The 16,685-nt window shown below is 41.6% G+C and overlaps 1 protein-coding gene and 1 long non-coding RNA gene across 11 annotated transcripts in view; one reads left to right on the forward strand and one right to left on the reverse strand.

The window, feature by feature from the left end:
• Nucleotides 1-16,685, forward strand: part of LOC136435464 (receptor-type tyrosine-protein phosphatase gamma-like) — a 34,352-nt gene that overhangs the window by 2,822 nt on the left and 14,845 nt on the right. For 7 of the 10 annotated variants that reach the window (XM_066428992.1, XM_066428998.1, XM_066428994.1 and 4 more), the window contains exons 2-11: nucleotides 2,974-3,279; nucleotides 5,864-6,215; nucleotides 6,630-6,796; nucleotides 7,053-7,243; nucleotides 9,753-9,818; nucleotides 12,532-12,661; nucleotides 12,914-13,114; nucleotides 13,764-13,859; nucleotides 14,408-14,737; nucleotides 15,876-16,029. In XM_066428992.1, the coding sequence (XP_066285089.1) occupies nucleotides 2,974-3,279; nucleotides 5,864-6,215; nucleotides 6,630-6,796; nucleotides 7,053-7,243; nucleotides 9,753-9,818; nucleotides 12,532-12,661; nucleotides 12,914-13,114; nucleotides 13,764-13,859; nucleotides 14,408-14,737; nucleotides 15,876-16,029 (1,993 nt within the window). The remainder of the gene's footprint in view (nucleotides 1-2,973; nucleotides 3,280-5,863; nucleotides 6,216-6,629; nucleotides 6,797-7,052; nucleotides 7,244-9,752; nucleotides 9,819-12,531; nucleotides 12,662-12,913; nucleotides 13,115-13,763; nucleotides 13,860-14,407; nucleotides 14,738-15,875; nucleotides 16,030-16,685) is intronic. The other 3 variants (XM_066428993.1, XM_066429000.1, XM_066428997.1) reach the window with 3 other exon arrangements.
• On the reverse strand, nucleotides 8,438-9,414 carry LOC136435468 (uncharacterized). The gene is made up of 2 exons (XR_010755849.1): nucleotides 9,050-9,414; nucleotides 8,438-8,638 (listed from the first exon to the last, which is right to left on the reverse strand). It is a non-coding gene; the product is annotated as an uncharacterized lncRNA (long non-coding RNA).

Below are 16,685 nucleotides of genomic sequence, written 5' to 3' on the forward strand. Positions count from 1 at the left end.
CCTCTTTGAATCATAGCCAAGTTCAACGACCTGACCTTACAGAGCCGCCCTTTCCGGAATATAAGGATTTAGAGGAGTTTCAGGTATTTTAAAATGATTAAATGGTCATCAGATTTCGCTGACTGTCAATTGTCGGATGAAATTTTCTGTTACTGTAAATAAAATTTATGATATAAAACGTACTGACTTTGTTATGATAAGATATATCAATAGTTGTACTAGATCTATACTGTTCCGTGGGAAAAGTCTACAACAAAACTCTTCACTATAAGTATAAAAGAAATCAAGGCAGGATCATAGATTTTTGCTGGACATGTCTATACAGAGCAGAGGTATTGCACAGTTCTTTCAAGACAGTAATTAGTATGATTATTCAAGCAGGATAGCACTTGTCCAGTTTGTTATGCCTACATGATGTGTATATCCTCTTGTATACAAATAGAGGGGAGACAGGAAGTATACTATTACCATGTGTTAGCTTAGTTTAGCCTATGCCTCCCATATGGTGTACAGTGTAGTACTGTCTCAGATAAGTATACACATTTTTGCTATGGTTGTAGCAAGGAGTTTCAAACACGGAGTTGGAACTTCTCGGTTGCCAAAATATTTTACATCCATTCAAGCATGTGTCTTGAATATTTCCTGTCAGGGAATGACCCTGATAACATCAGTTTTGTTGTTGTTTTCTTGAGTGTCGGGTTCTGTCAGGTAGATCCCCCTGTGGTGGTTCTCTGGTTGTGTTGGGTGAACACAGAATGGCAGACTTATCTTCTCATCTTAGATGTGGGTGCTGGGATCAACTCAGCTGGGACATAAATAGAAACCTAAGTGATGATCTAATTGCACTCCAGCACTATATAGGCCTGGCTGTGTAAATTAGATTGAAGCCATGGACTGAAGAACTGTAAATTCACTTATTTTCGTGAGGACTTAATTTCGCGGTAGGAGGGGAAAGCAGGTTTTTGCAGTGTTTTAAGTTGGCCGTTGCAACAATTCTATAGTCCTGTATTGGAATCACATATTCACATTGCCACTATTTCATTATTTTATGAAAAATGTGAAAATAAAACTACTGCAAACATTTCAAGATTTACAGTATAGTGTAGTGGTATGACATCCTGCATACCACATAATTATTTGTCAAAAGCTGTCTCCTACACATATATATATATAACTACAAATTACAATGCCGTGCGGCTTCAGCAGTAGAGAAGAAAGACTTGCATTGTTAACATGATGAATGAATGACATTTAATGTTAAATGCCATTAGGAAGCTACACAAGAGTAAAGCGATCTTTTTGCACAAAGGTTTTGTATTCAGAAATATTAATAATTGTGTTGTTTAGGTCCTGGTTATTCTACCAACGCCAATGTCACTCATACTTTGTAAAAATCAAACCTGTATAATTACATTGTAATGTAGTCTGACTAATACATTGTACATGAGCTCGGCAGTGGAAACATGGCAGTGACAGGAGACTGCTTGAAGGCATTGTTATCTGCATACCATAGTTCAAAAGTAGGGGACCAAACACTTGCAGAACAAGGGTCACACTGTTTCTGTCTGAAGCCTAGGTTACACATAGCCGAACATGGCCTCCCGACTCTCCCCCGACCATGGTTGGAGTGATTCGGGAGTGATTCGGGAGCTAGCTCGGTTTGCGTTCGGCCGAGTCGGCTGGCGTTCGGCTGAGTCGAAAATTTCAAAACATTCGGCTCTGGACGTAGGGTCTGAAATGGGTCGGCTGGTGTTCGGCTGGTGTTCGGCGCGGTCGGCTAGTGCTCGGCTGGTATTCGGGATTGAGTCAGTAGTAAAATTAGAACCTTAACCACGCCAGAAACACTACTGACTTACTCCCAACTAGTTTCCAACCTACCCATAACTCACCCCAAGGCCGTAGACAAATCTCTGCTAACTAATTCTCAACATAGTGACTACTATCGGAACGTGGGCGAATCACCCCCGACCTTCACACGACCAAAAACAAAGAAGAACACTAAAAGCAGTATTAAAGCTAGCCATGATCCGAATTCGATCTCTCGGTGATGTTAACAACATAATAGAATGGATTATTTTAATTAAAACCGCAAATGACCCCTCTTTTGAAAGTCGCTGAATATGTCCATTTAAACTCGTGAGAGGGTCTGCAATCGGTCGGGGTTTAGTCAGGAGAGATTCGGCAGTCTGCGGCTAGAGGTCGGGATGGTTGGGAGTAAGCTAGAAAGCATTCGGGGCCCATTCGGGAGTAATTCGTGAACTGGTTAGGAGATGATCGGCGCATCTTCGGCGCATGTTCGGCGCCAAAGATAGGCGTGGCCCAAAAACTGGTCAGACTGCTCCCGAACTACCGCCGACCCGAGTCGGCTAGCGTTCGGGAGCCATGTTCGGCTATGTGTAACCTAGGCTTGAAACATTCATGTCTGCATGTGACATGTTTTACAGATAACTACATTCTCTGTATTTTTTTAACTGAATATAATAATGTATCACTGGGTACTCGCTTGTTTAAAATCTGTGGAAATTTTGCATCCCAGCATGCATTTTACTCACAGTTCATTCTCTGTTATACTTTCCCATATGTTTTATTTTTTATTGACAGAAAAAGTTTTTTACATCCCCCCCCCCCCCCACGCACACACAGTAATCTATAGTATGACAAAATGAGCACAGGTCAGTTTCTCTAAAAAAAGAGCATCGCAGCTTGCCAATGGCTTTATTCCTAACAAAAGCGTTATCTTGTCCTAAATCTGTTGGTATGTGCGCTGGCTTGAGTTGAGATCTACATACCGCAAAGCCTCCATCACTTTCTGCAGTCACGGATAATTGAGTCCCAAAGAGTTTGAAATGATTCACTCCTACTCTCACCATTCCATGATTCCCACCCATTCACTGAGTAAACCCTAGGAGTAATGCCCTACTGAGAAAAGTGTCCCTCTGCTGTGTGTAACTGTGGGTTGATTGTTGTTTTCAGTGCGTGCTGATGCCTACATCCTCAAGCTGGGGCAGAACGCCACTCTCAACTGTACAGCAGCCAACAATACCTCCACGGACATCAAACATGTCAAGTGGATAAAGGATGGAACCAACGTGGCATCCTTTAGTGACACCTCCGAGAACCGGGTCACTGTGACAGACCCTTCTAAGTTTGACTTGAGTCTTCCAAGCTACACCCTCACTATCAAGTCAGCGGCGGAAGAGGATAAGGGCCTATACAACTGCACTGTTGAACACACGGATGGAAACACGACGTCCTCAACAATAGCGGTTGCCATGCCAGGTAAAGACTCCGCCGCTAACATGTGCCCCTTGACTAAACCACAAGCTCCATAATTTAAAGGGAAAAGAAAGGGTGGAACAATGCCTCCTTCCGAACTATAGTACCCCGAGACATAAAGTCAATCTGACACAGTCATTCCAATGAAGCAGAACAGCGATCTCTCTTTAAAAGTCATAATAGGCCTGGCAATATACACCATTGTGCGACGCAAAACTGTTAACTTCACAGAGGTTTATTCATCCCCATCACAATCTCACATTATCACGACTCCCCAAGCTTCGCAACAATGCAGATGCTGGGGTAGAAAAGTGGCCTGGAAAATATACTGGGTTGACAGAAGAGTTAGGTCAGGTCTCCTAGGAGAAGGTCATGGTAAGAAGCAGTGGATGTGGAATTTCCAACTGAGAAAGGGTGATCTGAGAAAACTCCAGCTGATGGAAGCTCTGTAGATATAACCTCTAAACACCACATCAAGGGATTCCCTCAAAAAGGTCACATTTAGAATCACTATGCAAGAAGTAAGGGTCTAAAAGAATCGTACTGCAAAATATGCTATGAGTATGAGCGACTTCAACATTTCTGGTTGTAGCAGCTAATGATTTTTACACCACCTTTTGCTACGACTATAAGTTACCAGGAAAGGTCTTAAAGATTGAAATCATTTAAGATGGAACACACAGTGCGGAACAATGTGTGCCCAGTGTGGTGAACAAAGGCAGCATCTTGAGAATGACTTCAAAAACTCCCATAGGACAGGTCATGGCAAGCCTAGCATTGGGGTATATAAGTATGTATAAAGGAAATGGCTATAGAAGAGTCTCCACCATGTAAAGCTGCCTTACAGAGATAACATCTAAGGGATTACTTCAAAGTTCTCCCTTCCAAAACGTGTTCTCCTCTTACTAGTACATGTTTATCGGTTGTGCCGGAGTCCAGAACCGGAGTCCAGAACGGTTCTGGACGTTTGGACAAATGGGTCAGGAAAGGGGAGCCAAATGAAAATTGACCTGGCCGGACCTCAGCCCAGTTAATCTGCCCAGTGGCTCGCCTGGGGGAATCAATCCCTCCCAAAGAATGGGCGATGTGAGCAACATTATCACAACAGTTACTGTTGATGGAGTGGGGAGGCCCACTTTACCAGCCACCAGCATGTTCCCAACTCTTAATGAAGCAGAGAGGCCCATCTAAACCTGATTAATTGGTTGGGAATGGAGAGGGGGTACATTTGGTTGTGTGATTGTTTTGTGTGTTCGATACCGCTGGGTACTGTTACCTTAGATTGACAGGTGAGAAAACGCATATTGTCCGAAGTGCTTTTGTTTCCCAAATAGTCATTCAGCCACTGCCATAACATAAGCACTCGTGCATGAAGCAACATGATTTTGCTGACCACAATCGGCGGTTTTATATCATGTTGCAATGCAAATCTGCTATGAACTGTAACTTGTGTTTGAAAGTTATGAATTGCACCTCTGCAATTGTACATTTTACCAGTTTTAGAAGTACCAAAACATATTCCAGACAATATGTATATGGATACATATGTTGCTATGCCACAGTTAGCCCCACCAAATTCAAATGCTTTACAGTGTGTTCCTAATTTTGCGTCCATGACGCATTTTGGCTACATGCTATTTCGATCGTTGGAGATGCTTTCTCCATGACATGCTGCTGCAGCGTTGAACGTTACTGCAGGAATGACACATATAACTGTGCAGATGAAATCTCCACTCCCACCAAAACAGCTGGGTCTGTCATAAGGCCATTTGTTGACATGTCTTGGGTCAGCTTCCTTTTAAACATGGGCTGGCTGAAGGTATGGTGATGGTTTGGGTCAACGCCGCCATTAATGGAAAAAAGTAGTTCTCTTTTTTTGCAGGAGTGTATCTGCCCAAATTGCGTGGCACATTTCAATAGCTTTTTCCCATGCCTAAATCAGACTAGAAGTCTGTGAGGTTATGTAATAGATGCTCCATTTGGAAGGAAAACGTAGCCACATGAAAATAAATCAAAAGAGATGATGATAACAATGATTTTGCATAGATCTCTCTGTCAGATACAGATGTTGACCGACTATGACAACAAATTTGTCATTGTGAACATTTAGAATATTGCAGAATCAGAAAAATAATCCAGAGTTAACAATTGCAATGTGGCCTCACCAGCGTGGACCCGCTGGACAGAGCCGCTTAGAAGCGCGGTGTGAAGACTAGCCTACTGCTGCCCACCCCTGTGTCAGGGACCCCCGCAGTAGTATAGTCAAATACTGAATACTACTACTACATGTACTACTACTACTTCCATATCATGTAAACCATTACATGTACCAGGCTTTAGATGTTTTTGTGTCTGTTTTTTGTGTCGGTCTTATATAAGGTTTTATTATACAACAGTAATGTGCACAACTCACTGCAAGAAGGTCTCTTCTCAGAGAATAGCATGTGATTCATTTGTAGAAAGTTATTGTTTTTCATACTTTCTTACATGTCCTTACAGGGATTTTATTTATCTGTAACCTCTATTCAGTCTATTGTACTATGTACTATAATGTAGTAACTGGACTCTATCCTCTTGACAATCACAGGTGCTCCAATAGGAACAAGCACTTTCCCAAGAACGTCTACCCAAAGTACATCAGCCGGAGTGTCTGTTTCTGCGAGGGTCTCTACCTCTTCAGTCACAGCTACATCCTCCATCACAGCCGCATCCTCCACCCTACAGACTGATAAACCCTCAGGGACGACCTCCTCCCCTAAACTCCCCGTGGTACCCAGGGTTGATGTTGACCCAGTCTCCTCCCCGTCAACCCCTGGTGGAAGGAGTATAGAACCCCCGGGGAAGCCAGTGGCACTGAAGGTGACGCCTACATCTATAAAGCTGTCCTGGACTGGCAGCCAAGTCAACGATAGCAAAGTTAACTACACCGTCTATGTCAGGTAAGGCAACACTAGAAAACATCTTGGATCTGACAGCATCGTGTGTGCAATAAAAAATTGCATTCTTACAAACTGTAGTATCCAACCCCCATTGGGTGCAACTGTTAAATTTGTATAATTCATTTAAAAAGTAAAGTACCATTTCCCCTTTACTGTCAACCAAGATGAAAAGAACCGAAGAAGCCCCTTTATCAATGTTTTGCACTCTATATGTGCATGTGGCTATGATGTATCAGAACATAAATGTACCTTTAACAAACCTGCCATAGAGGAACAATCAGTCAATCAATCATCAAATTCTTTGAGGAACATGTGCTGTCTTGAATGATGCTTTTCTTTCCTTGTCCAAAGTGTTAATTCTCAAGAGTATGAACATGTAACTAGAAGTCATGAATCCTTCTGTCCCCAACACAGCAGTGGCAGCTGGAGCAAGACCAAAACTTACACAACTCAGGACACTCAGCTGGAGGTGCGTCGTTTGATCCCAAACACTGAATACTTCTTCCAAGTGAGCGCCACCGATGCTGACGGCAACAGTGTCACAGGACCACAGTCAGAACCCATCTCTACAAAAGAACTCAGTAAGACTAATTCGATTCGCTCAAGTATACAATCATATAGATATCCTTTTTCTCCACTTTTGGCATTTCTTTGTACTGTAGAGAATTGTATATACCAGTACCGCTGTGCAGTTGTACAATAAAAGTTCACATGGGTAACAGGTACATTTTGGAAGGTGCTGAGAGCATATTTCAAAATCACTTCCCCAGAAATTTAAAGAGACTATCACCTCTGCTTGGACTGTATACTCTAACACTTTTTTCTCCGCTCTATTAGAACCTGAACAGAAGGTGACCAACTTACGCGGGATAGCCCTGAATGCGACAGCGATATTTGTGTCGTGGGTCAGACCCAACATGTCTGTCGCAAACCACATCAAGTGGGGTTACTTCCTCAGCTACAGGCCTACGGAAGCTAACAGCTCACGCAGGGCGGCGAGTAACATCAAGCTGAAGAGGAATGCCCAGGTATGGAGGTCACCTTCATGTAGTTACACGTAACTGATCCCTGTCTAAGTTTGTGTGCTAAATGCTTGTGTATGCTGTAGTTGCTTGGTATTGGCTGCTATCCTTCCACGCCTTTCCTTTTGCAATAGGTTCTTGGTCACTGCTCCACTGTTACTAAATGGTGACACACTAATAACATACATGTATGTGAATAAGTCCTCCACAATCAGTTTGAGAAGGTTATATTGATGTACATTAGGTGCATGTAGTTACTATATGTCCCTCATAAAACTGAATTCGGTATCTGAATTCTGCAGCGCTAGTGGCATCATGCAGCCTTTCCCTTTGCTTAACTCTTGCACAGCTTCGATCCCAATGCAACAAGTCAGTTTTAACTTGTCAATGATCAAGCTAGAGTAACCCTTAATTAGACCCTCCTCTTTCTACTATTTTGATTTAAAAGCCTAATAAACAATGTTTACTGCATGAAGCATGTAGGCCTAAGCTGTTTTGTGTTCGGCTTGATCCATGACAATATTTCCTGCAAAATGGTTCTGCCATTGCTGCTGTGAATAAGTACGTCCTTTGTTACTTTTGTATCATTGGAATGTTGTTGTTAATCAAACCAAGGACATTATATAGGAAGGACTGAGCACACAATCAGTCCCTATTCAAGAACCTTCGGTTCATGGTTGTAAAAATAATTAACACCTACATACGAATCACCCCCAGATTTGCATGGATTCCAAGCGGTCCACTATTGTAACACAAATTCAGAATGGCCGGACCAGGCGAGGGTGACTTTGTTTTTGAGTGATTTTCGAGACGATCGTCAAAAAACGGGGAAGCTGGAAGTCCCAAAAACCACACAAAAATTTCGACAAAGCTAACACTTTCACTTGCATGTTGTGTGATTTAAACAAGTTTATAAGAGAGCCGTCTTCACCAAGCACAAGATCAAGCAACACAACATAATGATAATGTCCTTGTGTAGTGTATTTATAAGTTAGTTTTCTAAACGATCTGTATTTCTGAGTCACATATTTTTAAAAATCGTGCCTCCAATATCCGTTTATAATTTGCTGCAACAATAGTCTGGCGCAACCGAACTGTGGGGAGGGGGGATCTGCATTCATCGCTACCGTCAGGCAAAAACACTTGCGTCAAGCTAGAATACCGACTAGAAAATTGAAGAAGAAATTATCACACTAGAGATTTATGAATTCAAGATATCCATGTATTTATTCAATATTTACAGGTAGTGTTACATTTTACTAAAAACAGAATTTTGGAGGTTGGTTCCAACAAATAATTTGATGCGTAAATCTTTATTTATCTTCTACGTTGTATTTTCGGTAGCGCTGTATCGTGGGACGTCGCTCTGGTGGTCATGCCCCTTCCACGGAAGTTTGCAATCTGCAAAAAAACACAAAGATCGGGAGTCGATAAGATTGGGAACCTAACAAAGATATGAATGTCAGGACATGTTCCCCGTGCAAGTGCTGGCATAACAAACGGCTTGGCTTTGCAAACAACCCCCGAAATACGGACATGTCCACTTTGTTGGCTCACCGTGCAAGGCCATCTACGGAATTTGTAAAAAAATTGAGGAATGTTCTTGCTCAACGATCACAAAAAAATCGCTAGCGATCTGTAGTAAACTGTACAATAATGTAAACAAAAGCGTTCGAAGTTTTTTAAAAAAGCGTTTACTTATACACAAATAATGATGTAACTATGTTTTAGCAGCATAAATCTTTGAATGTTCTTACATGTTTTACAGACAAAAACTTTATGAGCTTTCCACGAAAAAGCCTGTAAACTCACCAATCTTTACCCTACAGCGCCCGAACACATATCAAAATGGCCGCCAGCGTCTTCCCCAGAAGCTGCTGCCGTTTGCACACGTCACGTTTGCTTCCCAAATAAGGAAATCCGCGGAAACTACAGGCATCTCGCCCGTAGTTCGGGTAGGTTCGGGCCGTGTTCAGCCAGCATCGGAGCGCGTGACGTCATGATCGGGCTCATTTGCAGTGTTTTGGCGGGAAGACATGAATTGAACGGGGGAGCACAAAGGAGCGCCGCCGGAGGGCGGAAACAATAGATCGCCGCGGGGTTTGGCGGGTCTGTACAATAGCGCGCAGCGGGGGACTGACTCTGTGCTCAGTCCTTCCTATATAATGTCCTTGATCAAACATATATGCCCAAAATCTTAACATTAACAGAAGTAAAGGGTGTGTTCCCAACCGCAAGTTTGTATAGTTCTGGCATGTATCATTGAAGAGTAATAAGCTGGTTCACTGTTTGAACTGTTCATGTGCAGTGTGATGCATTCTGGGTAATAAGTTCACCTTTGACCTAGCACATGTGCAGTACAAACTGTGAACCACCTTATAGGTTGTGAACAAGTAAGAGTAGTACTTTTATGTACATTGGAAACTTCCAAAGCCATGTGTCAGCCTCTTTGTGTTTTCCAACATCAACTTACTACATTCTTTTTTGTTTTCCTTTTGTCTTTGATGCTGATCAGGTGAATACACCTTGCATGGAAGTTGCAAGCAACCTGAATGCATCTGGCATATGTAGGGACCTTGAGGTCTGTTCCTCTATTCATCTATTTCACAGTTTTTCAAAGTTTTTTGTTTATGTGGAGTTGATTTCTCCTTACTTTTCTTTGTATGATTTATGTCCATGTGTTTGACTTTCCCTTTTACATTTTGGTTCATTTTATACTTTGTTTTGTTGATAACCACATAAGTTAACCATCCTTTATTTAACTGATGTTATTTTGTTCCCAAGTACAAATTTGGGATCACCACAGACTTAACTTGTAGATGTATGTCATAAGCTTCAGTTTGACTCAGGTCTGAAGAATTGTGCGTGGATGAAAAAGGGAATCACTTAGAGGAATGTCAGTACTTTTTGTAACCGCTGAAATGTTTGGTCCATACCATAATAAAGTAGTTCATGGTTTGAACTGTGCATGCGCAGTGTGATGCAATGTGGGTAATATGTCAAAGACCAAGGCCCCCCGAGACAAACAAACAAGCACATACGTCTAAACATGGAATCAGACATGGTCTAGACAAGTACAGCAACTGTTATGGTCGCAGAACACAGTATTAAGGGGCGACCCCCGTCCTCAATAGTAGTTCAGGTATAAAGTAGTGCATCACATTGCTTGAAAAGGCCGTAGTTTTTCTTCTGTGCACGTTAGCGAGGCAGAAATTGTGGTGAATGGTAGAGGAATATGTCAGTTTTGAGACTGTACGAGTTGGATTACGATGTTTGTTCGGTCGGCTTGGATTCGCACCCGAATATTGTAACCGCCCAACTACTGTGCGTCGGCTGCAGTATGATGACCTCACATAATAAAGGTCATAACAAAGTGGCTTTTAAAAGAGAACGAGCCGGCAACTTTAAGCTTGTTTTCACATATATTGTAGATTGAACCCTGAAGTCAAACATATTAAAATCTTGCACCTTGACTATGCACCCTACTATAAATGTTGAAGCGTCGAAGCTTCTCACTTTGGGGTTCTTAACCATGTAAGTCCCTATAGGCGAAATACTATGGTCTGCGACCTTAAGAAGTTAGGGGCCTTCACCTCTGACATCACACATGAGCAATTCAAAGTGTGAACCAGCTTTTAGGGTACAAAATACCCATCTGCAACCTACATCTGAAATCGTAGACATAAGAATTAAATATGAACATGTAGAATTCTGGTAATGTGCAATTTTGCAGGTGACAGGGAAAGTATTTTGACTGAATTTTAATTTATGTATGTGCACAGACATATTCATGGAGCTATTTATATTGTATAGATGCTTTTATGTATGTATTATATGTATTTTTTTAATTACTAGTAACCACTTTGATAGTTTCAGTTCATGCATAGTTTCAACTTGTCCAAGCCCCATTCACTCTTAAAGGAACAACATGGTCATCAAAATCCCTATGAACCTACGTGAAAAAAAAATCTTGGTCATTTCTTTAATTCTTGTGATATCACAAGATAGAAACAACATCGATCTTTACTTTTATGATATACTGTGTGCTATTCTTCAGTGAACTTCCAACAGGAAGCAGTCACTAATTGGATGACATTGAAGAAAAAAAGCTCTTCCGTTATCACATTTGTCTGGCCATTAGTCTCCAAAAACATACAATCTGCAGAGATAACTAAGTTACCATTGGCATTGGAAGGATCTGGTAATTGAAAGCTGGCAGCAGAAGTGAAAAGGAAAGTGCACTTGTTATTATAGAGGCTTTGTAGATTTCCCCCAAGTCTTTACCCCTACTTGTGGTAGGATTTGCATGCAGAGTTTGCACATGATATCTGGGTCTAACACAGTTCTAAGCCACAAAAAGCCAAAAGTTCTGCTCGTAGTCATATCTTGTCATAAACCAAGCAACAAATGAACCATGAACAAATACCTAGTATATGCAGATGATCTCCTTTGTAGAAGTAATAAATCTAGAATAGGTCTAACACTTAATAGTTATTATGCATTTATCGCCATACGCCAAGGGTATACTGTTGCCCCCATTCAGGACTTAAGATGGGGATCCTTTATCAGTTGTTGAGGTCATTGAGCAATGTCATTAAATGACTTCCATCACTCAATAAAATAACCTCCCCTCAATTAGAAAAGGGTGTAGCATACTCCATAAGACATATAAGGTACTACATATATCTATTTCTGGTATTAAAAAAGCCCTCCATGGTGTTGCAATTGGTTCCACTTCAATAATTGTCATGGTTCATACTGTGAACTTGAACTTACATGTACACGCGATTGAGTTTCCCAACCTTGACCCTCTCAGGTTGCGAACCAACAAGGTTCAATACTGGCACTGATATTGTGATCACACTGTATGACATGGTCTTCCAATAGTGCTGGTACTGCCGAAACCTAAGTACTGGAACATTAATGTACCAGTACTCAAATACATAACTTGTTACTTATTTTGTCACTAATAACACGTGATTCCTAAAGATGAAACTTTTTCACTTGGAAAAGGCTAAACCTTGTACATGTATGGCTGTTGAAATCAGTTTCATATTTGATCTGAGATCCTTTTGAAAACATGGGTTCTCTGCAAAATATACATGGAGTCTAACCAAACATCCTGTTTATGCATCTTTCTGTCATCATTGGAAGACCACAGTTTACTTGTCAAATTGTTCAGGACAGGTAGAGGTACCTAGTCATGTAAACCTCTGTACCTGTACCTGGTGTTATTTTAGGTTCACAGCACTATCTTCCAGTGTTTTTACAGTCCAATAATTGTTCTATTCCAGAATGCCACCATTAGTGGCCTCCTTCCCTTCACCATGTACAAAGTGCAGGTACTGGTGTACTATGACTTTGGGTCTGGTCAGCTGGTGTATGGAGACTGGGAAATCGACTACACACAGACAGCAGAGGGAGGTCTGTATAAAAGGATATAAAAATGGTCTGAGTCAAAAATGGTCTGATCTATGGATTGAATGGATGTAAAATTTGTATTTTTTCTTGTGGAAAAGTAAAATGTGGAATTTGAGTACTGCTATGCCTGGGCACCATAGCGATCCACTTTCCTTGCCCACCTACTTTGTTTTACCTCTGACGGCCTCTTTGCATGTATGTTAAAACTTTACGGTTAGATGTACTAGTATTAACAGTCTTACCCCTATTTTTCAGTTGCGCCAGTACCAACAATAAAGATGGACAGAAATGAAACTACAGCCTACAGCATTGGTATATCCTGGACTGTACCCAGCCCCCCTGTAGCCAGGATTCTGGGCTTCCGCATCTACTACTGTCTATACAGCACATGTCCTGACAACCAAACCGTCATCACAGTACTTGGTGATGTAAGGTCTTATGTGATACGAGACCTACGTAAGTGGAATTCAAATTCAGCATTATTAGTGGTTTCTTGCTATCTTTGTAGTAAAGAGCAAGTATTGCATTCCATGGTCTTGTTGAATAGGTATCATGGGTTTGTAGCTTTTATAATGATATGTCGAGACCAGAATTTTATATTCAATTTGGAAAGCCATTTTGTGTTGAAAACATATGTGTACTGCCGTTGTGTTTTTATTTTGCAATCAGGGAAAATTAGGTTTTCACAGTGTTTTCAATTTGCAGTTGAAACAATTCTATAGTATAGTATACTGTAAGCGCTAAAATGTTCGCAATGGTTTTATGTTTGCGGTTTTCATGGCGATCCTTTCACCGCAAACTTAAAACCACCGCGAACATTTTTGTCCAATACTGTAGCAGTATGTGACTATACCGCTGCCGCAAACTTAAAACCACTGCGAACACTCCATTTTCGCCTCAGTACGAAATAAAAACCAGGAAACTTAAATGAATTTACAGTAGTAGTCATACATGAGAGACATATTCACAGTGTCATAAATTTACGGTAGAGAGGTCTCTGCGAAAACCCAAAAAATAAAACCACCGCAAAAGTCAGGCAATGCAATGTCATGTCCAGGCTATGACGATTGTCTAACAGACACCTCTTGTATGTCTTCCCCTGCAGAACCGTCCACTTACTACCAGATTTCCATGGAGAGCTTCAACTCTGGAACCAACAGTTCCAGAGCTAAACCATTCCCTAGTCAAACGGATGTCCTACGTAAGTATGACAATCACTGACTGATGTTTGGCTCGGTAGAATTCTGGTCTATTCTTTGTAGATGAAAAGGTTGTTCAGGAATCATTGGTCTAATGGGGCAAAAATTCACATTCATAAGCTTAAACGTTTTGCTTATCTTATAAATTCACCTACATGTATGATTTTCCACTTGTAAATGAAGATAATTTGCATCCGATTGTCTTCCAATATGTATGTTCTTTTTTTGTCTGTTGGTGATTCTAAAACTCCACCTTTCCACTAGAGGCTGCGACCGCTGAGCAACCAAAGATTGGACAGAAATCTCAACAAATTTTATTGATAAAGAACAATTGTTTTGTACAGTTTTTACGTGTTTTGTTATCTTTTTGCATCGTGCATCATATTCCAATTGTAAGCTCAAGGGTCACACAAATCCAATATTGGTTGTTACAGGATCGTCGTCTAGTGGAAAGATGGACCTATTTTTGTACCAGTTGCTGCTCTGTCTGCATGATAAAAATTTGGCTCTATTTCTTTGGCCCTGTGTCACCACTCTCCACTCCTCACAGCTCCCCTCAAACCAGATCAACTCCGAATCGAGCAAGTCTCTGCTACCAGCATCAATGTCAGCTGGACCCAGCCGGGGATGGCCCTGCGCCGAGTGGACTCCTTCTCAGTACTCTACAGCCAGTGCTCCTTAATGTACCTCTTTTGTGCGCTACCGCAAAGGCATCACGTTCGCGTTGTTCGCGATGGCCCTGTCCAGTGGTCCTTGCTGGAGGACTTGAAACCCGCAAGCCACTACCGATTGAACGTTACAGCTATAGTGCGCAGTAAACACCACCAGCGGATTTATGTCAACACCTCTGAATCTGAAAAGACCTTCCTTGCGGTGTCCGGTGGGTCTACCAACTATACTGTCACTTCCTTCCCCCCCCCTCTCTCCTCCCCCTGTAGCTCTGCTGGCCTCGTAATCAATACTAACAATGTGTGAAACTGAGTGCTAGTGTGTAGTTAATAAGATGTTGTTCTTGTTAAACAGTGTAGATATGTTAAACCTTTTTTTATCAAGGTTTGGCGTGTTTAAAGTCCCTGTCACACATCCAGGACCTTCCCACAACTTTGCTCCTGTCCACATTCTAACACGGTCGTCGCTGGGTTGGGAGTAGCCTGGAATCCATCCTATTCTAGCTACAGTTAACTCCTCTGAGTAGAACACGACTTTCTAGACTTTGATTTTTCAAAATTTGTAGTCGGCTGGTGACGGTAACCGCACCAATCTTGTCCATGGCTAACTCCCAGCTATGGTCTGGAAAGGGTTGGTTGGCTATGGTCTGGAAAGGGTTGGTTGGCTATGGTCTGCTATGTGTGACAGGGGCTTTACAGAGTTGTGTGGTTGCAGTGCTTATTAGAGTGGTAGTCGTGCAGTGCTTGAGTTTCATAGCTAGGTAGATTTTCCCTCCCCCCACCATGTAACCATGTAATAATTTTGGCTCTATGTGGTTTTTCTAGTAGTTGTAGCAGTTTTTGGTATACTACAGTAGCCTGTAGGTTATTTACATACACAAAACTGTTAACAGTTGATGAAATGGTTACACTTGGCAGCATTTTTTGTGATTTTAGCCTTCAAAGTCCAAAACTCTAAAGCCATAGATCATACAAATTGTAACTACCAGGGTGGCCAGCAAACTAGATCATAATTTCCCCCCAAATGTGGATTAGAATGACCTTGGCAACACATTAACACTAAGATAGTGTAGTGTTCTACCAGAAAAGGCAAGAACTACTCAGAAATTTGACCAATTGCTGAGGTCACGTATCCGTAAAGACAAGTGTCAATAAAGTCATGTGTCTGTAACTCTCGCGAGTTTACGTTCGGAAGTGATTGGTCATTATTGATCCTGAAGAAGGCAACAGTGGTCGTTGAAAATTTGATCCATGAATACCTTTAGTGTTGGAAGAAAGTTTAGCATTGTACTTTTCTAAAGCTGTGTGTAGTCTGATGAAATAACATCATTCCCGTTCCTTCTGTTCCAGCCCCCACTCGCTCCCCACCCCCGGTGCAGACCACCAGCGCCCGTACGACTGTGGAGGTAGACGACAGTAGTGGAACCGGCGCCATCATCGGGATAGCCATCGCTCTCGGCGCCTTCCTTGTCATTCTTCTGGTCCTAGCGGCTGTCTACTTTAGGTAAGAATTACATAATGGCTTCACAACACTGACTTTGTCTTGATTTTGCTAGCCTGTGTTTACACAATCTCTCGCTGGCTGGGGTTAATGACCCCCTCCCCCGGTAACAGTTGAGCACGTTTTAGTCAGGCTATCATTTTGCCAGCTGTCATTAATTGTGTTTCAGTTTTGCGATTATGGTTTCATTGGATGACTTTCCCACACAAATGTTTCTAGCTCTCTTGGGGCAGATTCTGATTGGTTGTTTTATGGCTTTCAATTGTTACGAAATCCAATCAATGATTTATCTATCGACCTCACTTATGATGCTAAGTGCTTTTATACACTTAAACTTTAAGACCTGTCAAGGATTCATCGTTATCACTTGTAAGTGCATTATGTACACTAGTGATTTATATGATTACAGTGCTTCTACTTTTTGGTAATGTGGAAACTTTCATCTTTCAGGAAAGTGGTCCATCCACTTATGTGCTCATTTTTTCAGAGTGAACAATCATAAATCAAATTCTACATTCTTGAAAGGTGTACAGTCAAACCTATTCAAGTGACCACCTTTACATAAGGATCATCTGGCCAATGTGACCACTTTTGGCTGGTCCCTTAAGTAATTTTTCCCAATGACACAGCCTTAGGAATCCTGTCTATAGTGACCACCT

The sequence above is a fragment of the Branchiostoma lanceolatum genome, chromosome 5 (assembly GCF_035083965.1).
Source record: "Branchiostoma lanceolatum isolate klBraLanc5 chromosome 5, klBraLanc5.hap2, whole genome shotgun sequence".
Taxonomy (NCBI): Eukaryota; Metazoa; Chordata; class Leptocardii; order Amphioxiformes; family Branchiostomatidae; genus Branchiostoma; species Branchiostoma lanceolatum.